This window comes from Bos indicus x Bos taurus, chromosome 27 (genome assembly GCF_003369695.1).
Source record: "Bos indicus x Bos taurus breed Angus x Brahman F1 hybrid chromosome 27, Bos_hybrid_MaternalHap_v2.0, whole genome shotgun sequence".
NCBI lineage: Eukaryota > Metazoa > Chordata > Mammalia > Artiodactyla > Bovidae > Bos > Bos indicus x Bos taurus.
The window spans coordinates 38,085,741-38,111,827 of NC_040102.1; the positions used below are offsets into that span (position 1 = coordinate 38,085,741).

Consider the following 26,087-nt stretch of genomic DNA (forward strand, 5'->3'; position numbering starts at 1 on the left):
GCCTCCCTGGGGGCTCGGACAGTAAAGCGTCTGCCTGCAGTGTGGGAGACCTGGGTTCAATCCCTGGGCTGGGAAGATCCCCTGGAGAAGGAAATGGCAACCCATTCCAGGACTCTTGCTTGGAAAATTCCATGGATGGAGGAGACTGGTAGACTCTGGTCCATGGGTTTGCAAAGAGTCAGAGATGACTGAGCAACTTCACTGGTTCACTGGTCCATCAACAGATGAATGAATAAAGAAGATGTGGTACATATATGCAATGGAATATTCAGTTCAGTTCAGTTCAGTCACTCAGTCCTGTCTGACTCTTTTCGACCCCATGAATCGCAGCACGCCAGGCCTCCCTGTCCATCACCAACTCCTGGAGTTCACTCAGACTCACGACCATCAAGTCAGTGATGCCATCCAGCCATCTCATCCTCTGTCGTCCCCTTCTCCTCCTGCCCCCAATCCCTCCCAGCATCAGAGTCTTTTCCAGTGAGTCAACTCTTCGCATGAGGTGGCCAAAGTACTGGAGTTTCAGCTTTAGCATCATTCCTTCCAAAGAACACCCAGGGCTGATCTCCTTCAGAATGGACTGGTTGGATCTCCTTGCAGCCCAAGGGACTCTCAAGAGTCTTCTCCAACACCACAGCTCAAAAGCATCAATTCTTCGGCGCTCAGCCTTCTTGACAGTCCAACTCTCACATCCATTCATGACCACTGGAAAAACCATAGCCTTGACTAGACGGACCTTTGTTGGCAAAGTAATGTCTCTGCTTTTGAATATGCTATCTAGGTTGGTCATAACTTTCCTTCCAAGGAGTAAGCGTCTTTTGATTTCATGGCTGCAGTCACCATCTGCAGTGATTTTGGAGCCCCAAAAAATAAAGTCTGACACTGTTTCCACTGTTTCCCCATCTATTTCCCATGAAGTGATGGGACCAGATGCCATGATCTTCGCTTTCTGAATGTTGAGTTTAAGCCAACTTTTTCACTCTCCTCTTTCACTTTCATCGAGAGGCTTTTTAGTTCCTGTACACTTTCTGCCATAAGGGTTGTGTCATCTGCATATCTGAGGTTACTGATATTTCTCCCGGCAATCTTGATTCCAGCTTGTGCTTCTTCCAGCCCAGTGTTTCTCATGATGTACTCTGCATAGAAGTTAAATAAGCAGGGTGACAATATACAGCCTTGACGTACACCTTTTCCTATTTGGAACCAGTCTGTTGTTCCATGTCCAGTTCTAACTGTTGCTTCCTGACCTGCATACAAATTTCTCAAGAGGCAGATCAGGTGGTCTGGTATTCCCATCTCTTTCAGAATTTTCCACAGTTTATTGTGATGCACACAGTCAAAGGCTTTGGCATAGTCAATAAAGCAGAAATAGATGTTTTTCTGGAGCTCTCTTGCTTTTCCGTGATCCAGCGGATGTTGGCAATTTGATCTCTGGTTCCTCTGCCTTTTCTGAAACCAGCTTGAACATCAGGAAGTTCACGGTTCACATATTGCTGAAGCCTGGCTTGAAGAATTTTGAGCATTACTTTACAAGCGTGTGAGATGAGTGCAATTGTGCGGTAGTTTAAGCATTCTTTGGCATTGCCTTTCTTTGGGATCGGAATGAAAACTGACCTTTTCCAGTCCTGTGGCCACTGCTGAGTTTTCCAAATTTGCTGGCATATTGAGTGTAGCACTTTCACAGCATCATCTTTCAAATGGAATATTACTTAGCCATAAAAAAGAATGAAATAGTGCCATTTGCAGCAGCATGGATAGACCTAGAGATGATTACACTAAACAAAGTATGTCAGAAAGATAAAGACAGGTACTGTATGATATCACTTATATATGGAATCTGAATGACACAAGTGAACATATCTATGAGACAAACCATGCTTACAAATATAGAGGAGAGACCTGTGGTTGCCAAGGGGGGAGTGGGGGAAGGGGAAGGAATGACTGGGGGTTTGAGATTAGCAGATGCAAACTATTCTGTTAATGTGTAGGATGTTTAAACAGCAAGGTCCTATGTATAGCATGGGGAACTATATCCAATAGGGTCTGATAAACCGTAATGGAAAAGAATATAAAAAGAGGGTATTGCAGCAGAAATTACACACAACATTGTAAATCAACTGAACTTCAATAAAATTAAAAAAAATTCTGTATATCCCCACACTAGGGTAAGGATGTTTCCCTTAAAAACTTATCAGAAAAGGAGTGACTTTGTATTCAGGTTTTTACCATTTCTGAATCAGGCATGTTCTGATTGTTTTTGAGTAACAAAGAACTTTTGGAGAATACATATTAGCTTGAAATAACTGCAGATAATTCTCGTTGGGCTGCTTACAGAGATCACTAAAATAGGTTTAAAAAAAGAGGAGACAGCAAACTTAACACACAATCAGCAATTATACCTGAAGAAATAATCCTGGAGTTGTATGTGTTGGATGTCACTGTAAACTGGCTTTTAAAAGTGACTTTTACGGGCCAGACAGTGAGTTTAGCACTCTTAGTGAATGGATTCTGTGCATTAGGATAGAACTTCCAGCTATATCATCCTGCAGATTTAAAAATGGCTATGTATCAACTTAAGGCAGAGCCCAAGATGTGATATAACTCAAAATGATACTGTGACAAAGATTCTAATGACATATTGCATGTGAAAAGCTTTACTAAGATAATTCTCTGAAACTTAAGTGAATAAAAGCAAGTGTTTTTATTTTGTGTAATATTTGATTTTATATAGGTATACTATTAACATAAAATATGAGAAGCGACTTGGTTATTTAATCTACAACCCTAAAGTATATATATTCAGTGTAGCCAACAACTTTTTGTCCTTTGGATTGCCTTAATTTAGATATACCTGATCTCTACTTCTCAGCAGATTTTAAGGATTAAATGAAAGAGTTAATTGGGTGTCTGCTTTGTAGTAAAGGGCTCCCCAGTTGGCGCCGTGCCTGTCACTGCCAGAGATGCAAGAGACACTAGTTGGATCCCTGCCTCAGGACGACCCTTGGAGTAGGAAACTGCACCCCACTCCAGTGCTCTTGCCTGGAGAACTCCATGGGCAGAGGAGCCTGGTTGGCTGACGTCCTTGGGGCTGCAAAGAGTCGGACACAATTGAGCGGCTGAGCACATAGTAGCAACAATAGACCAATAGGTAAAAACTAAATTTTTAAAATCCTGAAATTGTCATGAGTATTTTTGGTAACATCTAACAACCAGAATTAAAAGATAAGTAACTTGAAGTAGGAAAACTGACTTATTTGTTGAAATTTGCTCAATAAAAGAAAGTTATTTCAAATAAGGAACTATTGTTACCAGTTCTGATAATCTTGTTGACTCCTCATGGACTTAGTAATTAATAAAAGCAAATAATAAAATTTCATATGTTGGGGTGATAAAATTGGCATTATGCAATTTTTTACAAGTCTTAATTTGTAAAAATTTTTACTTCTAAAATCTTGGATTAAATTGGAAACAATTAGTTTGCTTGTCTATGTGTATTACTTTGTTAGAAATTTTTGAGAAATAACACGTTATGTCAAATAGCAGTTTATTACCTAGAGCTTGTCAGCACTAGTGGCAGTAAAGTCTAGAGATACATTGGACTGACTTGAAATTTTGTTACTCAAGAATAATTGATTATTCATTTCTCCTATAACTTCCTTATAGGATTTGAACTTAGGATTTCTCTGAAGTCAGGTATGGCAAGCCACACAGACACATGTGATTTCAGGGGTTAAGGTGTATAGGGGTGCTTCCTCGTTGTCCAGCTCCAGGCCCTGGGGTGATTTAGAGCAGGGAGTGACTCATGAAGGAGAGGCTGGGGGAGGAGATGCTCTGGCTGAGGCTCTGGGTTGGTCGGCTTGTGCATCAGAAGTGTGCTTACTCCCAGGGGAGTCCTTTGCTGTCTCCAGGAAGTAGCTACCCCGGGAGAGGCTGCCTCCCAAGACCAGAGCCCAAAGTGCCAGAGCATCAGTACAGAACATAAGAAGATACAGTCAGTATAAACTTTATGTTAGCACTCAAAATGCTCTTATGATTTACATTTCATTCTTCATTAAAAAACATTTGGTTGTGGTTGGCTGTTATATACTTTTATTTAATGAAAAAGTACATTTTTTAATCTAGCTTTTTTGATTTTGTCAGTGATGTTTCTAGAAAAATGAGTTGCTATCTTTTATAGAAGAGATTTAAACAGAATATTGGTTGATAAACTTTTTTTTTAGAAAGCCTGTGTAGTTCTTATTTTTTCTGTAAGTTTTTTAATGGTCCTTTTGTCTGAGTATTGTTGATACTATCTGTCTTTCAATGGTAGTGGCAGCTTTGTTAGATTGCATTGAGAAACAGATCAAAACCAGATGGTCGAGGACTTCAGCATCCTCTCTGTTCCCTGACTCTGCCTCCCGCTAAACCCTGCTGCGCTTCCGCTCTCTGTGGTCGGCACTGCCAGCCCAGGTGCGCACTCAGCTGCTGTTTCCATATGAATATTTTTTAAAGATAGTGTGTGTACATGAGAGAGGAGAGATCATGTAACACGTTTATTTTCGGACTTTACTTTTTTTACTAATAAAATGGTGGGTTTTAGGATCTCAGTCAAAGATACCATTCCTTAAAGCCGCATGGGAAATGCTGGACACTTGGAAATGAGGCCTTCATGTGGTTGAGATAGTTGTCCTTGCCTCACGGTCACTGGTAGTCCCATTCAAGCGGATCATCTTGGTTATGTCGCCTTATGTGATCACAGTAACTTTATTAAGTGCCCTCATTCGTGTATTTGAGTTTCTTCCCCCTGTAAGGAGCTTTCTTGGAAAGCTCACCCAGCCGCTTCTGCTTGTATCTCACTGTGGGGTGGGGATTCATGGACAGGTTAGTGTTTGTATAAAGCCAGCAAAGGTTGTCCTTTCTTGCTTTTCCTACCGACTTTGGAAAAATTGCAGCCCTTCTTGGAGAAGTTTTTGAAAAGGGAGGAAGCTGCCAGTTGAAGTTTAAAAATGAGATAATAATGCTAAAAGTAGTGATTTATAGTAGCAGTAATGATAATTAATCTTGAGCTTTTATTGTATGCTAGTTACAATTATGGGTGCTTTATATATTTATACGAATAGTTAATCTTCAGGACAACCTCACTGTTTTCTTTACTTTTCAGATGAGGAGATTGCATCCCCTGAGTAGTTAAATAAGCTGCTAAAAGGACATAGTTGGGAAGTGATGGAGCCCAGCCGACAAGTTTGGATTGTATGCGCTAACTGTGCTTTTTGCTTTTATGACTTAAAAAGAAGTGAGGAAACGAACGCTGAAAGGTTTAGCCGTTGCCCCAGGGTCACGGAGCGGTGAACGCTGAGGTTCCTCTCTGGGGTATCCTTTTCACTGTCTTCCTGTGCTTCCTCTGGGTGTTCCCTCTGCCTTTGTCCTCTCATATCTGAGCCAGGCTTTTTGGTGTTTTTGACTTGCTGTAGTTCCATATCCTTAAAATTGTATTCTTCCTCTGCAATTCCGTAACTTGACAAGGACGCCCTCAGGGGTCAGTGCCAAAGAGCGGACCTTGCAGCCTCCGTCTGCGTCTGAATCCTGCCTGTGGCCATGCTAGCCACGTGACCTCATACAAGCTGCACGCTGTGCCTCAGTCGTCTAACCTGTACAGTGGGTTAGTTATGGCGGCTATCCCACAGAGCTGCTGGGAGGAGTAGGAGAGTCAATACAGTAAAGAAAAGAGAGAGCTTTACAGTCTCTTTACTGTCCCACAGAGCTGCTGTAGGAATAGACGAGTCAGTACAGTAAAGCTGCTTAGTGTGGTGCCTGGCACGAGGAAGGGTTTGATAAATATCTTCTATTCTGGTTATATTATTTATCAGAAATATATACTCCGAATTAAACTTAGCACATTATCTCGCACTTGTTAGGTACTCAGTAAATGTATATGGAATGAATGAAAATAACCATCAGTTGCTTTGTATTATTGGCCTTTGCTTTTTTAAACTGGTTGGAATATTAAGATTATAGAAGATGAGATGTTTTTAGTGTTTGTGTTATCCTCCATTGCAAAGACCGAGGACCAGTATTATCACATTATGCTATGTATCTTGTGCTGTTTTTCACCTTGCTTTTCTCATCTGTAGAACTATTAGTTTTTACATTTAGTATTTTTATTGAGATTGAAAGGTACTGTGTCCATCTCCTGCTGCTGCTGCTGCTGCTGCTAAGTCGCTTCAGTTGTGTCCGACTCCGTGCGACCCCATAGACGGCAGCCCACCAGGCTCCCCCGTCCCTGGGATTCTCCAGGCAAGAACACTGGAGTGGGTTGCCATTTCCTTCTCCAATACTGTGTCCATCTAAGTTTATGTCATCATATTTAAGATTAGATGTTAATGTCCTCGAATTTTATCATGTCACATTTCCAACTGATACCAATTACCCATCAAATATGAATTTAATCGCAGGAATGGTAATACAGTCGTCAATAAAATGACTTTAGTTGGCAGCATCATTTAGCCATGAGCCAAGGAGCAGGAAAGCAGGATAGAAATCCTCCCATGGCACTCGTCCCACATGACACTGGCTTTTGCCTTTTCTGTTGAAGTAACACAAGAATTAAAGCCTTTCAAAGGGAGCCCGTCCGTCGCCTTCCACGTGTCATCCTCGCCTCCGAGAAAATGCTGCGTGATCCTGATGACAGCCCCACCTCTGATGTCACCCGGGATGGTACAGTCCTCTCAGCCTTTGCTGGGCTCCGTGCTGCTGCACCGGGGAAATGGTTACATTAAAGCTCACTCCCGTCAGCTCCATTATCTCCTCTGAAGTAGTTTTCACAAATATAGAAAAGCCCTACCGTGCTTGTTTTCGGTAAGCTACCAAGGTAGAGAGAGCGCAGAGGCCGGCAGGGAGAGCGAGAGGGCAGGCTGCGTGCCTTTGTGAAGGGAGCGGCGGCCGCTGGCTCAGCCGGGCTCCTGAGCTCAGAGCGCCCGTGGACACCACCCCGCGCGGTGCGGGGCCCCAGGGCTGCCAGGACCTTTGAAACTCACTTGCTTCCAGTTGACTAGAACGGCAGATTTTGAATTAGCCAGCTTCTCTTCTAGCTAACTTTTCTCGAGCGTTAAGCTGATGAACGGGGCATTTTCTATGATCAATGGGTAACTGCTGGAGCTACAGTAATCTCTGTGAGTAACCTCTATTTGTAGGTCTCTGCAGGCAAATTGATTTTATATATCGCTCTCTTGTAAAATGCTGCTGTAAAATGATCCATCTGTATGGTTGACTGCTTTTGCTTGTTAGTCTTGTCTTTCGACCATCCCAGTGCGAGACTGCTGGGGCTGAATGAGGTTCTGCTGAATCCCGACCAGAGAAACACCTTCCGCATTTATTCCGGGCTGCCCACGCCAGCTGTTCCTTAATTCCCCAGCCTTCCGAAAGACACCACCTGCCCTCCGAGCGCCATCGCCCAGTCCCTCCCCTGGCTTTCACCTAGAATGTTTATTTTAGCATCTGACATTGGATTTTTCATATTATTTATTTTTAGGTAGAAAGCAGAATATTATGCTTACCTGTAATTTTATTTCCTTTCATTGTCCCCCCCGCCCCGCCTGGGAAACACAGAGTGCCATCACCCTGTTTCTCCCCATTTTTGGACGTATTATATAGAAAGAAAGAGGAACCGGCTACCCCTGTAGTTTGAGAGACCTGATGTGGAGGCTTTGGATGGGAGCAGGGGCGGAGCTTCTCTTAAAGAGCCCAGACTGCTCTCCTCCCGTTCCGCCTGGGTGCCTGGACAGATGCTGGCTTGCAGAGCACAGGGGGCTGAGGTGGTGTCTGCTGGGGGTTTATTTTTCCTCAGTTTACACACCAGGGTGTGTTCTTCTCATCTCTTGAGAGTGTCACCCTAAGAGTAATTCAAGATTTATTTCTTTCTCATTAGGGAAGTTGACTTTGCTGAAATTCTCATTTTCAGAGATACGTGGAACCATTGCTCATGTTGACTTGCAGCCTGAATCCTTAGCACAACTGTGGGATGCTCTTACTGAGCATGAGAACTGCTGAATGCGAATATGGACCTGATGGGGCTTGTGACAGGCGGGAGGCTGACTGGAGCTATTGTTTTCCACTGCGCCTGGCGTCTGTCTTGACACAGCGGTTTAGGGAAGTCCACAGCTGTAGCAGCTCATCACTGCTGGGCACTCCTGCTGCTTAGCATTTGTGATTTTAAAACAAGAATTAGTACTTAAAATGTCCATGTCTTAAGTATTAAATTTCTTTAATATCAGTTTCAATATTAAAATATGTAATAAAATATGTAAGAACTGATATTAGTACTACCATACCATATCTGTGTTGACTTTAGCAGGAGAGAGCCTGCTATAAACAAGACTATGGAGTTCTTTAAAAGTTTAAACTTTATTTGCTTTTAGGAATAAAATTTTAAAAAATGACGGTCAGAGAAATTTAAAAATTGGATTTCCAGAGAGTAGAGTAGTGGTGACCAGGGGCTGTCAGGTGGGGAAAATGAGAAGGCGGCCCCAGGGCAGAGGCTCAGCTAGAAGAGGAGTGAGTTCTGGGGCGGTAATGTACATCGTCGTGATTACAGTTAATAACATTGTCTGATATACTTCGAAGCTGCTAAGGGAGTCGATCTTGAGTGTTTTCACCACAAAAGAGAAGTGGTAATGATGTGATGTGACAGCGGTGTTAGCTCAAGCTGTAGTGGTGATCAGCTTTCAATCTGGTGTGTCAAACTGGCATGCTGTACTCCCTGACCTACCCAGTGCCCTGTATCAGCTGCATCAGTAAAGCTGGAAAAAATGAAAATGTAAAATTGGGTTTTTGAAAGTGTGAATTCCTAGCAGGAAGAAGTAGGAAAAGCTAGGATGTTTGCAGTCAGAAGAGCAGCGGTGATCAGAAGCGCCAAGTCTGGTAGGAGAAGCGCAAGGGCAGACGGAAGAAGACACAGATGAGAGTGGGTGGTGGATCGAGGTGCAGAAGCAGCGCCTGAGAAGAGGAAACCAGCTTTAGAAACAGTGATTTTAAAGACAGGCCTGAATTCAACTCTTGCAGCTTAGAATTTCGTCTCGGGGTGAGCGCCAGTGCTCTGCACGCGGGCGGAAACCTGGGGTTAGGATCGCTGGGCTGCTCCTTAGCTCACGTTTTCCCTTCCAGGTGCTGTGAGCTGCCACTTCCAGCTCACAGAGCTCCTCTGCAGTTGACCGGAATGGGAAGCTAGTCTCATTTCCCCAGGAATTAGAATTGAAGGAGAAAAATTGGGCTCTGATTCATTAGTATGTAAAATTGAGTTTGTGGTGAGCACAGCTGTAACTATTAATCACTTGGGGAGAAACGTCCAATTAATGGAGCAGTCTCTACTTGTGTGCGCATGCTAATAGTTTGTGTAGTGGTTGGCAGACCTTTTCCTGGGTCTTGTAGTACATAAATACCTTCTCTATCCGTGCTTTTTAGAGAATTGCTAGCGACCAGATAATAGCCAGCACCCTCAAATACAGCCTTCTTCAAAGTGTGACTTTTATTAGAGTGAAGAGTGTGTACCAAAATATAATGTACTTAGATTACTCACTTAGCAAATTATCATTACTCATACTCATTTTGTGTCATTTTACCATACTGAATATGTTTTCTGTTGCTTAGTAAAAATAGATTATTCTTCTGTTTTCTTTTTTAAATACGACTTTTTCTATTGCATTGCAAATTGAAATCCTAAATGGGTCTCTGTATTAGTGGAGGGGTTTATTGATTATTAGACACAAAAGCATTGATCATTATTATTCACAGTTATGGATTATAATTTGTTGTTGTTGTTCAGTTGATAAGTTGTGTCTGACTCTTTGTGACCCCTTGGACTGTAGCCTGATAGGCTCCTCTGTCCATGGGATTCTCCAGGCAGGAATCCTGGAGTGGGTTGCAATTTCCTTCTTCAGGAGATCTTCCCAGATCAGTGATGGAACCTGTATCTCCTGCATTGGCAGGTGGATTCTTTACCACTGAGCCACCAGGGAAGCCAAGAATTCTGGAAAATCCCATGGATGGAGGAACCTGGTAGGCTGCAGTCCATGGGGTTGCGAAGAGTTGGACATGACTGAGAGACTTCACTTTCACTTTTCACTTTCATGCATTGGAGAAAGAAATGGCAACCCACTCCAGTGTTCTTGCCTGGAGAATCCCAGGGACAGCGGAGCCTGGTGGGCTGCCGTGTATGGGGTTGCACAGAGTTGGACACAACTGAAGTAACTTAGCAGCAGCATAGGTAAAATGTATTTGAGATATTTTACTCTGCAAGGCTTATGATGTTGGTTTGTAAATTGGATCTCTGTCTTCAATTTTTTTATTGATTTATGAAATTTCAGACTAAAGGGGAAAAATCAGTCACCCTCTGTCTATGGGATTGAATTCTTCCTTGACAGGCCAGGGACAGTGTGTCTTTAAGCCTGAAAGTTCTGTCCGTTTTCCAATGTTGAAATAACTTAAGAATTTATAGTTCTTTTATCATACTAACTGATTTTTAAGTTTTAAGATGTTTACTAACTGATATTCATTAGAGAACAGAGAGCACCGTGGATGTTATTGCATTTATGAACAACCTACAGGGAAAGGAGAGAAGCGGACTTCTAGTGGCTAGGTTAGCCATGACTTAGAGAGGACTGAAAGTCTGCTGAACCATGCTGACAAAAAATAGTATTCTCTTGAAAGTGCTGTACGAAAGTGAATTTGCCTGTGCATTTTTATTTCACAAGTGATCTGTCCAATGACATGAACATTGAAAGTCTGGGAAGATATCCCAGTTTTTAAAAATAGAAAAACCTTACCTTTCCCTCAGGTCCTTTCCTTTAAGCTCCAGTGTAATTTCTTTAAGGCTACGTACAGATGTTGATGTACAGGCATTTACTAATGCTCAGTTTTACATTTGTTGTTGTTGTTGTTGTTTTTTTTTTAAGGACTTTATGGTCTTCTGTGTAAAGGTAGAGTCGTTGACCATCATTCGTTTTGAGAGAAATTCTCTGTGAGCTATAAACTAAAGACAGGGTCCCATCACAGCCTAGGTGGTTCTCTTCCTCTGCTGGAAGGATGCTGGATCAGCTGGAAGGCAAACCCAGACCAGAAGGCATAGCCTTTCTCTGCGAAGGAAGGAGAGACTGCCTCTTTTCTTTACTTGTTTACTTAATTGAACACTTGGGCCTTTCAGTCAGGAGGTAGGAACTCTTTTGAGATTATCTTTTAGAGTAAAAACCTGCTATTTAAATGTAGTCAGCACAATTCATAGATATTGATGTAGTTCTCTGGAGGAGTGCTTCCATATTTTAAATGTATGCAGATCACCCGGGATTCTTTTTAGAGATACGGATTCTGATTAGGAAGGTCTGAAGTGATACCTGAGTCTGCATTTTGAACAAACACCTGGGTGATGCTGCTGCTCCGAGGCCACACTTTGAGTAGAAAGGTTCTAGGGTAGTGCTTTCAAATAGACTTCTCATGAGCATGAAAAAGTGTTCTCTGTATCTGCTGCAATGTTGTAGCCAGCTACATATGGAGCGCTGGATTTTCAATTTTATTTAATTTTAATTAATTTAAATTTAAATAGTTTTATGTGACTGTGACTGCCATATGGAACAGCATAGCATTTGGAGAGTAAGATAATCAGCTGAGAAGTTTAAGTTTAGTGGTAATTGCCCATGTAGATTATGGTGAATTCTAAAACTATGGCCAAGTTGTCCCCACTTAACTTGACCACCGCTTAAACTGTCTGCAGCAGACAATGCGTGCAGATGGAGTTGCTGGACTGCAAACTCCTTGATGGCCTTGCTTGTTGCTCTGTTTTCCAGTACTCAGCATATTCTTGGCGCACAATAAATGTTGGCTGATGAAGTGAAAGAATTAGGTAGTTCCAAAGCGAGGAAGGACCTCCCCGCCCCCACAGTGTCTCCAGCACTCTGTTCAGCCTGTCCTTGTGGGCAGGGGACAGAATTTGAGTGGCATTGGCATGTAGTATTTTGCTTATGTTTTGGGAAGCATCTTTCTGTTTCTGTTTTAAAGTTCTATTAAACGGTAACCTGTTGGTTATAGGACATTCTTTATTCATTCATTGATTCAACAAATATCCATTTTCTTAGTACTGTTATTCTAGGCTCTGGGAATATAATAATGGTAAAGATATCAGACAGAGTTGTTTTGGAGTTTATGTTCTGGTGGCAATATAACAAGACAGAACAAAGGAAGAACCTTTTCCTAAAAATGACCGGGCCCAGTTCCTAGGGAGGGTATGATTTGTAACTGCTGTTCATGGACATGGCCATCACAGTCTTTTGGGAAGCCTACGTCCAGTTGCTCAGAATCCCTCATGATAAACTTCTTTACTTCACATTTCTACTGTGAAACTGTGACCAAGTGTGCAGTAGGCTTGCCAAATCGTTCTTTTTCTTTTTTCTTCCTTCCTGCCTCCCCCATTTCAGCCCTTTTCTTTGAAGGAGTTTGTTACCCAGAGTAGAAAGAAATCCATTTCATTTGCTGATCCTCAGACAGGATCATTCTTAGAAGGGCCAGGCCTTTTCTGAGGCTCATCTTTTGGAGCAGGCTTGTTTCCCCATGATCCTGAGAATTTTTTTGAGTTATAATTGACGTACACCATTAAATTAGTTTCAGACATACAGCGTAATATTACATATGGTATAATGTTACATATTGTGAAATGATCACTATATGTCCATCACCATCCGTAGTTATAAAAGGTTTTTTTCTTGTGATGAGGACTTTGAAGATTTACTCTTTTACCTACTTTCAAATATGCAGTACAGTGTTATTAACCATGATCCCCAGCTATATATTGCATCCACTTGATTATTTTGTAATTGGAAGTGTGTACTTTTTGAACCGCCCATTTCACCTACTCCTCACCCCCACCCTCTGGCAACTTCCAGTTTGTCCTTTGTATCTATGGTCTCGTTTTGCTCTTTCTTTTTAAGATTTCACAAATAAGAGTGATCATATAGTATTTGTCTTCGTCTGACTTACTTCATTTAGCGTAATGCCCTCAAGGTCCCCTCGTGGCTCAAATGGTAAAGAATCCTCCTGTAATGCAAGAGACCTGGGTTCGATCTCTGAGTTGGGAGGATCCCCTGGAGAAGGGAATGACAACCCTCTCCAGTCTTCTTAGAGAACTGTAAAATCCCATGGACAGAGGAGCCCGGCAGGCTGCAGTCCACGGAATCCCAAAGAGTCGGACACAACTGAACACAACTTAGTGACTAACACTTTCTGAGCTTCCTTGGTGGTTCAGTCAGTAGAGAATCCACCCACCAATGCAGGAAACCCGGGTTCGATCCCTGGTTTGGGAAGATCCCCTGGAGAAGGAAATGGCAACCCACTCTAGTATTCTTGCCTGAGAAGTCCCATGGACAGAGGAACCTGGATGGCTACTGTCCATGGAGTCTCAAGAGTCAAACATGACTTAGTGACTACACCACCACCTCAAGGTCCAATCATATGTTGCAAATGGCAAGATTTATTGTTTTTTATGGCTGAATAATATCCTTATTATTCCATAATAATATCCAATAATATCCTTTTTATGGCTAAATTAATATATTCATATGTTAATATTATATAGACATATACTATGTGTTAATATACACACAGTTTCTTTATCTGCTCATCCATTAATGGACACTTAGATTATTTCCATTTCTTGGCTGTTGTAAAAAATGTGAATGTAAGGGTGCCGATATCTTTTCCAATTAGTGTTTTTGTTTCCTTCAGGTAAATCCCCATAAATGGAATTGCTGTATCATATGTAGTTCTGTGTTTAATCTGTTGAGGAATCTCCATAGGAGGTTGCACTAATTTACACTCCACCGACAGTGTACTCAGTTCAGTTTAGTTCAGTCGCTCAGTCGTGTCCAACGCTTTGCGACCCCATGAATTGCAGCACGCCAGGCCTCCCTGTCCATCACCAACTCCCGGAGTTCACTCAGACTCACGTCCATCGAGTCAGTGATGCCATTCAGCCATCTCATCCTCTGTCGTCCCCTTCTCCTCCTGCCCCCAATCCCTCCCAGCATCAGAGTCTTTTCCAATGAGTCAACTCTTTGCATGAGTCGCCAAAGTACTGGAGTTTCAGCTTTAGCATCATTCCTTCCAATGAACACCTAGGACTGGTCTCCTTTAGGATGGACTGGTTGGATCTCCTTGCAGTCCATGGGACTCTCAAGAGTCTTCTCCAACACCACAGTTCAAAAGCATCAATTCTTCTGCGCTCAGCTTTCTTCACAGTCCAACTCTCACATCCATACATGACCACAGGAAAAACCATAGCCTTGACTAGACGGACCTTTGTTGGCAAAGTAATGTCTCTGCTTTTGAATATGCTATCTAGGTTGGTCATAACTTTCCTTCCAAGGAGTAAGTGTCTTTTAATTTCATGGTTGCAGTCACCATCTGCAGTGATTTTGGAGCCAAAAAATATATATCAGGTATAATAAAAAGCAGAGATTTGGATTAAGCCAGAGCAAACAAGAATCATTTGTGACAGGAAAACATGGGACGACTGGGACCATAAGGTTCTCTAGAATTGGTTCAAATCATGATTATTGTGGTTTTAATTTGCATTTCTCTGGGGATTAGTCATGTTGGGCATCTTTGCATGTAGCTGTTGGTCATTGTATGTCTTCTTTAGAAAAATACCCATTCAGATCTGCTCATTTTTATTTATTTATTTAATTTTTTTCCTCTTCATTTTTAGATCAAATTTTTTTTTGCTAATAAGTTATGTAAGGGAGTATAAACAGGGAATATAAATAAATGTAAATTTAAACAGAGTTCTTTATACATATATTTAAATCTTTTATTTATTTATCTTACTTTTGTGCTGAGTCTTCCTTGCTTTGTGTGGATGTCTGCTGGTTGTGGAGAGCAGGGGCTTACTTCGTTGAGATGGGCGGCTTCTCACCGTAGTGGCTTCGCTTGTTGCCGAGCCCGGGCTCCAGGCCTGAGGGCTTCGGAGCTGTAGCACGCGGGCTCAGGAGGTGCCTGTGCAGAGTCTAGGGCTCAGGCTCAGCGGCTGTGGGGCACGGTTTAGTCACTCTGCAACATGTGGGATCTGCCCGGACCAGGAATCGAACCCGTGTCTCCTGTATTGGCAGGCAGGTTCTTATCCACTGCGCCACCAGGGAAGCCCTCTTTATACATTTTGGATATGAATGCCTTATCAGATATATGATTTGCAAATATTTATTCCCATTCAGTAGATGGCCTTTTCATTTTCTTGATGGTTTCCTTTGTACAGAAGCTTTTTAGTTTGATGTAGAAGAACTCTTAAATCACGTTGCATTGTATTACAGCTCTGTATCTGTGTATGGCTGTTTAATGTACAACCCAAAGCTCTCCTGAAACTGTTCTGTTAACTTTCAAAAGTATCCCATTTTTCTCTACCTTAAATCAAAATGGAAAACACTTAAAAAAAAAAAGTGGATTGTGGGCATCACAGGAAAATCATCAGGAAATAACAGAAAATAATTAGTTAGGAATCTGACCAAATACACAAAGCAGCAGATACAACTCCACAGAAAAGGGAATATAAATAGATACCCCTTCCCAAAGTATATGTATTTCACATGAGTGTGACAAGCTCTTCTCTCTCCCTTCCCTTCCCTCCTACGCACTTTACACTACATTTTAATTTCTTTAAGGGGGGAAAATAAATGCAGAAAAGCTATAAAAACTCTTATTAATTCAAATTCTACTAGTGTGTGGTTTATATTTAGGTAAGTGCTAAAATCTTCTTCTTCTTCTTTTTTTTTTTTTTCAGTACTTAGCAAATCCCATTGTCACAGATATGAGACCAAATTTGGGCAGGCCTAATTCAGCGAGACTTTCTAGAGGAGAAGCAGCTATTTCGCTTTCAGCTAGATTCTTACATTAGTAGTAGATGCAGACTGACAGAAGGCAGGAGCTTTCCCGAGTGGGGCCTAGAGCCCACAGCAGCGGCACAGGCTGGGCACGGCCTCAGGGCAGCAGGCTGACTTTAGAGAGGGGAGACGGAGGCTGGGGAGGTGGTAGCCGTCGCACCTTTGTTCTGTCCATTTGCCTTTGTCCTGGCTGCAGGGCGCTCCATCTTGCCCACACTGTCACCTGTGGCTGGGTCTGTTTGTGCCCGTACTTCACCCTGCGCATCCTTCACACATGGCCAGCGTGAGCTTTTCAACACGGGAGAGAGACTAGTCACGCGCTAGCAGCGTTTAGCTCTGAATACCCTGTGTTCAGTACCTAGAAGGTAATTAATGAATGTTTGCTAAGTGGATTTTGGAAACGGTGGTCACTTAATGGCAAGTATCCATGGCCTGGTTTTAAAAGGGAACAGAGAAAAAGTCTTAAGGTAAAAGAAGAATGTGGCCTTTCTTTAAATCCCCCTAGCATAAATAGCTCTATTTTTTAAACATAAGGAAGACATCAGAAATTCTAAATAAGACGGTCAAGATTCATGTTTTATGAAGCTTCATTTGTTGTTAAAGACAGTTCAAGTGGTGAGAAGAAATGCACACAGCAAAATTAAACCACTGTGCCTGCTAACACAGAGGTGCCTTCGGTGGAAGGAAAGATTTGATGTTATGCTGGGTTCCGTAACAAATGCTAGGATCAAGAACCACCTGGTATTTAAGGCTGTTTCTACCCAGAACCTGCAACTAGAAGATTTTTTGCTTTGTATATTTTTATGCTATTAGAAATGACAGTCTGACAATTCAGATACCTTAGTTTTCCTTAGGAATTTACTCCTGAGAGATAAAAGACCAGGGATCTAGTTCTGACGTTTAATTCTTCTAAAATACCTTATTGAACATCAGTTCATTTGCCTTGGTCATGCCACTTAGCCTCTCAGAACATTTACCCGCCCTGGTCTGTACTAGTCCTCATCTAGGTGAAAAGTGAACAAAGCTGATTAGACAGACCAGTTCTGTAATGCAGGGCAGGAGGGCTGGTTGGAGTGGGAAAGCCGCCTGCCACTCCGGGCGCACTTTGCGCTCTGCCTTTCCTGTCTGTCTTTGACCAGATGCCAAGCTGCTTATCAAGACATCACAAGCTCGGTGGTTAAAGAATATGCCTGCCAGTGCAGGGGACGTGGGTTTGATCCCTAGTCTGCGAAGATTCCTCATGCCTCGGGATGACTAGGCCCATGCGCCACAACTACTGAGTCTGAGCACCCTTGAGACTGTGCTCCACAACAAGAGAAAGCTCCGCCGTGAAAACCCCACCCTCTACAAGTACGGAGAGTCCTCATGCGTCATCGAAGACCCAGCGCAGCCGTAAATACAATTTACAGAGACATCGTCACAGGCATTTGCCCACAGTTAATGCCAGTACATCCTAATGAAAAGTGTTAGAATGGGGTGGAGAAATTACTTAATTTCTTTGATGTCCCCCCACTCTTTTTTTTGAATTTGTATTCACTTTTCTTTGGGCCAGTGTGCCTATGTTTACATTAGTGGTTGTTTCATAGGTGGCAATTTAAACTGTTAGGAACTAAGTGGGTTCTTAAATGAGGAAGTTTAACTTTTCTTCCTTCTGTTGGATGGATTTCATGATAGTATGTTTTGATGTTAAATACACATTTGACTTCAGGAATAAATGCCACTTGATCATGGTGTATAATCCTTTTTGATATTTTGCTAGATTCAGCTTACTAAATTTGGTTAAATATGGACAGCTTTCATGGAACTCTTCATGATAGGTTAAAGATTATATAGCCTTTTGAACCTTTAAAATTTGAACTAATATCCCGATAATTTATTTCATGTGTGTATACCAGATAGACTATAAAGTTCCCTTGACATTTGTAAGCAGGTGAATTCTTGCAAGGGCTGGTGATTAAGGGAACACTTAGTTAAGAGAGCAGATTTAAGTTAGATCTTGAAAGATGAAAATACCCTGATCATATAGAAGTGAGAAGAAAAAGTGTGTCATATGCAGAGAAGAGATGGAGCGAAGCCAAAGGAATAAAAAGCTCAGAGTGTTAGCTTGATTTCTGGTGTCTATGAGAGAGGACCTTTCAAGAGTGTTCATGTGCTGCGCCACCCTCGGTTAAAGAAGCAAACGTATATCGACAAGGTTGTTGAGTGAGAGGAGAGAGTAGATGGGAAAGATAGATCGGGGCTGGGTTATGGATCTCAACTCCAGGATGAAGGAGTTTGAATTTTAGACTTTATTCTGTAGGCGGTGAAGAATTACTGAAAGCAACTGAAGTTTTTGCTTGAGGAAGATTATTGTATATAAGATGAAGTGGGAGATGACGCTGGACTTTGGATAACCATTTCAGAAGATGTTTTGAAATTTCAGAGAAAAGATTGAAGACGCAAACTAGGTCAGCTCACTTCCAATAAAGATGGAGGGAAGAGGAGGATGTACACAGCTTAGTGGAGGTGGATTAGATAAGCTCTGGTTTTTGTTATGTCGTGTTGGCAAGTCCATTGTTCTGATGGGCCTGTTTTCTTGCTGACTATGTAAGGTGACTGAATTAATTCTTTGATTCCTCTGATTCTTGCCATTTTATATTGTATGACCTTCAAGTTTTTGTAGAGGCATTTGTTACTGTTTGGTTGCTAAGTGGTGTCTGACTCTTTTGTGACCCCATGGACTGTAGCCCACCAGGCTGATCTGTCCATGGGATTCTCCAGGCAAGAATACTAGACTGGGTTGCCACTTCTTTCTCCAGGGGATCTTCCTGACTCAGGGATCGAACCTGGGTCTCCTGCATTGGCACGCAGATTCATTACCTTTGAACCACCTGTGAAGCCCCTTGAAAAGACATACTCTAACTTAAATAAAACATCTATAGGAAATATTTCCCCCTGTGAACTAAGTACTTCTCTAATAATTTAAAGCTATTTTACTACGTTACAAAAGCCTATGCTTTTGGATAGTATACTTTTTTCTTTCTTTGTATTTTAGCAATAAATTTATAGCTTTTAAACTGCCAGAAGAATTTTAAGTCCCCCATATGATTAAGGAAGAAAAAACTGTTAAAAGCCAAAAAAGTGTAAAATATGAAAACTGTTCTTAAAAACATGTAAAAAGATGTAAACAAATGCCAATACTTCGCAAATTATTTTCTGACGCCAACGTTACTGCCCAAACGAGACAGTGCATGGCAGTAGGCCCAGTACGTTTATGAATACAGGTGCAAAATACTAGAAAGCTGAATCTAGCAACATGTAAGAAAGGATTCTACAGCATGACCAAGTAGCATTTATTCCAAGAATGCAAGGTTGGTTCAGTATATAGAAGTCTGTTGATGTAATACACTCTTACCAGAATAAAAGACAGACTCCACATGGGAATCTCAACTGACAGAGAAAAAAAAATTGACAAAATTGGTAGCTTTTCATGATAGAAACACTTGATAAACTAGAGATAAAAGGGATCTTCCTTATCCTGATACAGGGCATTTGTGAAAACCCCACAGCTAACATCATACTTCATGGGGGAAGACTGAAAGCTTTCTCGTAAGATCCAGAACAACACACAGACATCTAGCTCTCACTTTGGGGCAACATTGTACTGGAGGTTCTGGCCAGTGCTGTTAGGCAAGAAAAAGAAATAAAAGGCATCCAGATAAGAAAGAAAAAAAGTAAAACTTCCTCTGATCACAGATAACATGATCTTGTATATCGGAAAGCCTAAGGAATCCACAAAGAAACCATTAGAACTTCTAAGTTCGGCAACCAGCTGTATTTCTATATGCTAGCAGTGAAGGATCTGAAATGGAAAAAAATTCTACTTATAATAGCGTCAAAAAGAAAATACTTAGGGGAGTCATTATAACAAAAGTAGTGTAAAACTTGTACATTTGAAACAAAAAGATGTTAAAAGAAACGAAAGAAAATTAAATGGAGAGACATCCTGTAGTTGTGGGTCAAAAGACCTGATAGTAATATTGTCAGGATGCAGTGCTCCACAGACTCATCCCAGCCTCTGTGACAGTTTCAGCTGTCTGGCAGCTGATCCGAAAATTCATACGGGAAATGCCAGGGGCCCAGAGTAGCCACAACAAGCGGGAAGAGGAAGAACAGAGCAGGAGAATGCACACTTACTGGTTTTACTTCTGCGCAGCTATGGTAATCAAGATGGTGTTACACTGGCTTTGGGCTCAGTGGAGTAGAATTCAGAGTCCAGACACGAACCTTCACATTTATGGTCAGCTGATTTTCTTCAAGGGTATTATTGCAGTTCAGTGGGGGAAATAATAGGTTTTTCAACAGCAGTGCTCAGACAAGTGGATAGCCACATGCGACAGAGTGAAGTTATATCTCCACACCTTGTAAAATGTTAACTCAGAATGGATCGAAGGTCTACATGTAGTAGCTAACTACATGTAAAACTCTTAAAAAAAGAATAAATCTTTGTGACCTTGGATTAGACAATAAATTGTTACTTATGACACCAAACACCTAAGCAACAAAATAAAAAAATAGATAAGTTGGATTTTATCAAAATTAAAAAAAGAATTGTGCTTCAAAAAGGCACCATAAACTAACTGGAAAGACAACCCACAGGATGGAAGAAAATATTTGCAAAGTATATGTCTGATAAGGAACTTCTGTTCAGAATATATAAAGGATTCTTTAGTTCAATTCAGTTCAGTCGCTCAGTGGAGTCTGACTCTTTGCGACACCATGAACCGCAGCACGCCAGGCCTCCCTGTCCATCACCAACTGCTGGAGTTCACCCAAACCCATGTCCATCGAGTCGATGATGCCATCCAACCGTCTCATCCTCTGTTATCCCCTTCTCCTCCTGCCCTCAATCTTTCTTACCATCAGGGTCTTTTCCAATGAGTCAGCTCTTTGCAGCAGGTAGCCAAAGTATTGGAGTTTCAGCTGCAACATCAGTCCTTCCAATAAACACCCAGGACTGATCTCCTTCAGAATGGACTGGTTGGATCTTCTTGCAGTCCAAGGGACTCTCAAGAGTCTTCTCCAACACCACAGTTCAAAAGCATCAATTCTTCTGCGCTCAGCTTTCTTCACAGTCCAACTCTATATCCATACATGACCACCTGGAAAACCATAGCCTTGACTAGATGGACCTTTGTTGGCAAAGTAATGTCTCTGCTTTTGAATATGCTGTCTAGGTTGGTCATAACTTTCCTTCCAAGGAGTAAGCATCTTTTAATTTCATGGCTGTAATCACCATCTGCAGTGATTTTGGAGCCCAGAAAAATAAAGTCTGACACTGTTTCCACTGTTTCCCCATCTATTTGCCATGAAGTGATGGGACCAGATGCCATGATCTTAGTTTTCTGAATGTTGAGCTTTAAGCCAACTTTTTCACTCCTCTTTCACTTTCATCAAGAGGCTCTTTAGTTTTTCTTCACTTTCTTACAACTCAAAAATGAAAAGAGAAGTTATCCAGTTATAAAATGGGCAAAGGATTTGAATGGATATTTCTCTGAAGAACCCATACAAATGGCCAACAAGCATGTGACAAGATTCTCAACACCATTAACCACTGTGCACGTATGTGCTAAGTCACTTTAGTCATGTCTGACTCTGTGCCACCCCCTGAACTGTAGACCACCAGGATCCTCTGTCCGTAGGGTTCTCCAGCCAAGAATACTGGAGTGGGTTGCCGTTCCCTTCTCACTAGGGAAATGCAAATCACAACCGCAGTGAGGTGGCCTTCCACATCCACCATGACAGCTGTGATAAGAATATGGACAGTGTTAGAACCCTCAGACTTTGCTGGTAGAAATATAAAATGGTGCAGTTGCTTTGGAAAACGGGCGCTTTCTCCAAACATTAAACACAGAGTTACCATGTGACGCAGAATCCACTCATAGGTGTGTATCCAAGAGAATTGAAAATAAATGTAGACACAAAAACCTGTTCACAGATGTTCATTATTCATAACAGCCAAAATGTGAAAATAACACCAATGCCCATCAGCAGATGAGTGGAAAGAAGGTACAAGGATGAACCTTGAAACCACTGTGCCATGTAAAAAAAAGACAATGTCACGTATTGTGTAATTCTGTTGATATGAAGTAGAACACGCAGATCTATAGACAGAAGGTAGGATGGTATTTACCAGGGCTTGAAGAGTGACAGTTAATAGAGGGTTTTTTTGGTGGTGCTGGGAGGTGATGAAAATGTTCTGGAGTTAGATAGTGGTGATGCTCACACAATTTTATGATATATTAAAGATAACTGAATCTTAAAAGGGGAAAAATTAAAAGTCCTATCACATTCTTCATTGAAATATCTAAAGTGTCAATATACCACAGGAAGAGAAATCTTGATTGCTTTTAACTCTGTTCCTTTTCAAGATCAGAGTTTGAAACTTCCTCCCTCCTCAGATTTCAGCAAGCCATATCCTCTGAGGTCTGTTTTTGAAGGTGTTATAAAATGCTGCCATCACAGAGAAGTGCTGCTTGGATCCCATCAAGGTTGATTCCAATTTAATTTAAAAATATATTTCAAATTTATTAAAAAATAAGATGCGAAACAGAACACACTCCAAGATGTATTCCTGTTTATCAGTTTTTCCGTACTGTGTATACCAGATGCTAACTCACGTTTCCAAGTTACGTCGCTTTGCATATATGCCTTGGAATCAAGTCTTTCACGTCATTTCCTTGTATATATTCAGACAGCTGTCAAATGTCTCACTGAATAGGAAGGTTGCGGCTTGCAGTGCTTGAAAAGCAGTAACAGAAGCAGCAGGTGTCCTCGTCATAAAGCCGTCTAGGCGAGGACGCTGCATTTCCAGAGCACATGAGAATACTCTCAATACGAGGTAACCAAAACCAAGTTCAGAAGGAGACTGAATCCTGGGGTGATAGGACTGTTATCCAGAAATCCTCGATTTAAAATTGTGTTTGTCAGGATGTCTTCATTTTTCTCAGTGACTGCCATTGTAATAAGAAAAGGTTGTTAATTGGATCCTATATAGTAAATATATACTGTTGTTTTTACTGCTTCGTATACTGGGGTTCTGCATAAGATGCTGCTTAAATTTCATGCAGCTGGGATCCCGGAAATCTTTCTTTATACATCAATTTTCCTCTTCAATTTTGACTTCACTCTCATTCCCCAGAGATGTTCTGAAAGCATCTTTTCCCCCCACAGAAATCCCACAGTGCAGGGGAAGTTTCCAGCTGAAAAAAATATTTGCTAACTTTAAATAGATCATGTCTTTTTTCCTTGGGGCTCCGTCTCAGAGATTGCACTGCAGCGATCCTGTTAGTTCAGTCACAAGGCAATTTGTTGTTGTGCCCAGTATAAATATTTTACTTGCTATTTCATGAGCGATATTTGGAAAGGGATACATATCCTTATTTTAACCTGTTTTTGCATATGCAGCAACCGAGTTGCATGTGTGGGAAAGAAGCTGGGTTAAATTGGATTGCCTCTGTGTATGCCAGAACCTCTGTGGGTTCTCGTGTGTAAGCCCAGTGGAGGGGACCCCCCGGCAGCGTGTTGAGCAGCTTGTGTTGCAGAGGGTGGGGGAGGAGCCAGTGAAAGGGTCACCTGAGGATGAATGAGCGCCTGATATGTGTGGGAATTGATTCACACACACGGGAATGTGCTGTTCAGAAGGAGTCACGTGTCTCTTCTCTTCTCTTTGTAGGTGATCATGGAGGAAGCACTTTACTCCCCCCGAATGTCACGAATGAGTTTCCGGAGTATGGGACCATGGAGGCAAGTGGAGAAGGCCTGAGAGCCTCTCTGGAGTTTGATGCCGAGTCTCTGCTGCGCTGCCCGGGGGGCCCGCAGGGGGCCCAGCCCCTTGCTGGCCATCACTCTGGGCCTGTCACTGTCACCGGAGGACCAAAAGATGTCAGAGGGCTCCCATCTCAAAGTCACTTCAAGGAACCAAGTTTACAACCCATTGACTCTCTGATTTCAGCTCTGAAGGCCACAGAAGCCAGAATAGCTTCAGGAACGTCGCAGGCTACAAAGGTACTGGATGGGGCTGCGGTTTCTACTTTTCCAGCTCAGCAGGGGGGGCAGGAGCCAGACACCGCCAGTCATAAGGCACGGAAAGCCCACGCACTGTTCCCTGCTGGCTGCGAAAAGTCGCCCGACATACCTCTTTCAGCCAAAGTTCCGACTGAGGAACATTTTTATTTGAGCATCCAGGAGGATCTGACTGCACTATTAACTGGAGAGATTCAAGCAGAGCCATCCCTAAGAGCTAGTAATGGAAGAAAGGGGGCTGTCCACGTGCAAGAGCCAGCTGGTCCAGCATCCTTGGTGGGCAGCCCCGCGACCCCCAGCTCGGCGGGCGGTGCTGGTTTGTTGAGAGAGAGGAGGTCTGACCAGAGAGAGCACCCCGGGCAATGTGCTCCAGGACGCCCGGGCCAGGGCAAGCATGTGGCGTTTCAAGGGGTGGACACACTGTGGACCGGAGGGGAGGAGAGAGAGAGCCGGCGCCCCGCGGATGCTCAGACGCCACCGGGAAGGACAGCCCCTCCCGAAAGCAGAGAGTTTTCCAAAGTGCACAGCCACCTCATCTCATCTGCCGCTCTGCGTGACCCAGCTCCTCCTGAGAGGCCGTGTCCCCCCGAGCCTCTGCTTGAGACGGTAGAGGATGAAGTCTTCCTAAGGGAGGACAAGGAGCACCTGGAGAGGAGAGCTGAACCAGAGAGGGCCGGGGAAAGGTGAGTTCCCAGGGCCCCGCTGGCTGTGATGTCTGCTGTGTGCCCTCCACAGTGAGGTTCACAGCATCCTCTGCAGAATGGAAGGGAAGTGACGTGTGCTGCGGTGCTTCTAAGGTCTCAAGATGTGTAAAGCGGTTGCTGTAAAGTTGTCCATATGGGGAGACCGTGAACCTTAAACTGGGCGGACCCATTTCTGATTTTTTTTTTTGTATTTGACAGGTTTCAAGTTCTCCAGCATCACCATAACTAAACATCCCACAATTATCTTTCATAAGGAAAGTTAATTGTGGAAAGGTCTGGGCTCTTCTGGCACATCCAGTAGCTGTCACAGCCTAGCTCAGGCACTTCTGGGTACAGCCCCATTGTCTGCAAACAGCCCCTGTACATGTAGGAGCGCAGAGCCTTCGGTGTGGGCTGCCTCAGTTTTCTAGGTTTAGAGAGGCCATGAGGAGGTCAGAGTTCCGTTGTTCATGGCACGGACGTGGGACTCTCTTCTCGCAAGCAGCTCATTTGGATTATGGCCCTGATGACTAAACCTGGCATCATATGGTATTTCCCAGGCTTTCTCTACATTTCTGGCGTCCATACCAGCTGAGAGCCTGGAGAAATGGAAGCCGTGCCTGTCCGCCTTCTCTTCCTTTGCTCGTGGCCTGGCCGTAGAGTGCTCCTTTCCGCAAAGTCATTTCAAACGTGTGCCATCTCGTCTCCCGTGATATGAACTTCGGTAGTTCACATGGGAGAATGTGTGTCAAGCCTGAAGGGTCTTGCTTATTTGTTGTAAGGAGATGCCTTTTGCTGCGCAGTTGACTAACAGATCCGCTGTCAGGGCTCCTCTCCCTGCCCTCCCCACCTCCCTACACAGAAAGCCTCCAGACTTCCTCGGAAGGCGCCCTGCTATGTGGCACGTGGCTCCGCAGTTACCCTCCCACTGGGGTCTGTGTGTCTGCGGTTTATTCATTCATTCCTCCTGTCCTTCCACAAATGGTTTTCGGTTGTCTGCTGTGTCCTTGATATGGCTAGAGATGCTGGGCATGAAAGGAATGTTCAAAATGGACATGGCCCTGGGGATTCCCTGGTGGTCCTGTGATTGGCCTCTGTGCCTCCTCTGCAGGGGGCATGCGTTCCTTCTCTGGTTGGAAACTCAGATCCCACTAGCTCTGTGGTGTGGTCAGGAAAAAAACAAACAAACGTGGAAAGTAGACATGACCTCTGGTCCCTGACCTCATGAAATTTACTGCTAAAGGTAGACACGTTAATAATGATAGGGCCTTCTATTGTGTTGGGTTCTATAAAGGAGAAGAAGGGACACATTGAATGCAGGAGAGAGGCTGATTCAATTGATGGCTTGGGGAAGGCCTGTCTGCATAAGTGGTGATTCGGCTGAGACTTCAGGATTCAGTAGAAGTTTGCGGGGCAGAGAATGGGGAGAATACTCTAGGCAGAGGGAGCCACACGG

At 42.9% G+C, this 26,087-nt stretch overlaps 1 protein-coding gene across 6 annotated transcripts in view; it reads left to right on the top strand.

Moving 5' to 3' along the window:
* Positions 1–26,087, top strand: part of PSD3 (pleckstrin and Sec7 domain containing 3) — a 495,595-nt gene that overhangs the window by 150,436 nt on the left and 319,072 nt on the right. For 4 of the 6 annotated variants that reach the window (XM_027529597.1, XM_027529598.1, XM_027529599.1 and 1 more), the window contains one exon: positions 23,599–24,631. In XM_027529597.1, coding sequence (XP_027385398.1) covers positions 23,599–24,631 — 1,033 coding nt within the window. Of the gene's footprint in view, positions 1–6,732; positions 6,832–6,945; positions 7,146–23,598; positions 24,632–26,087 lie in introns of those variants that run through there. The other 2 variants (XM_027529603.1, XM_027529600.1) reach the window with 2 other exon arrangements.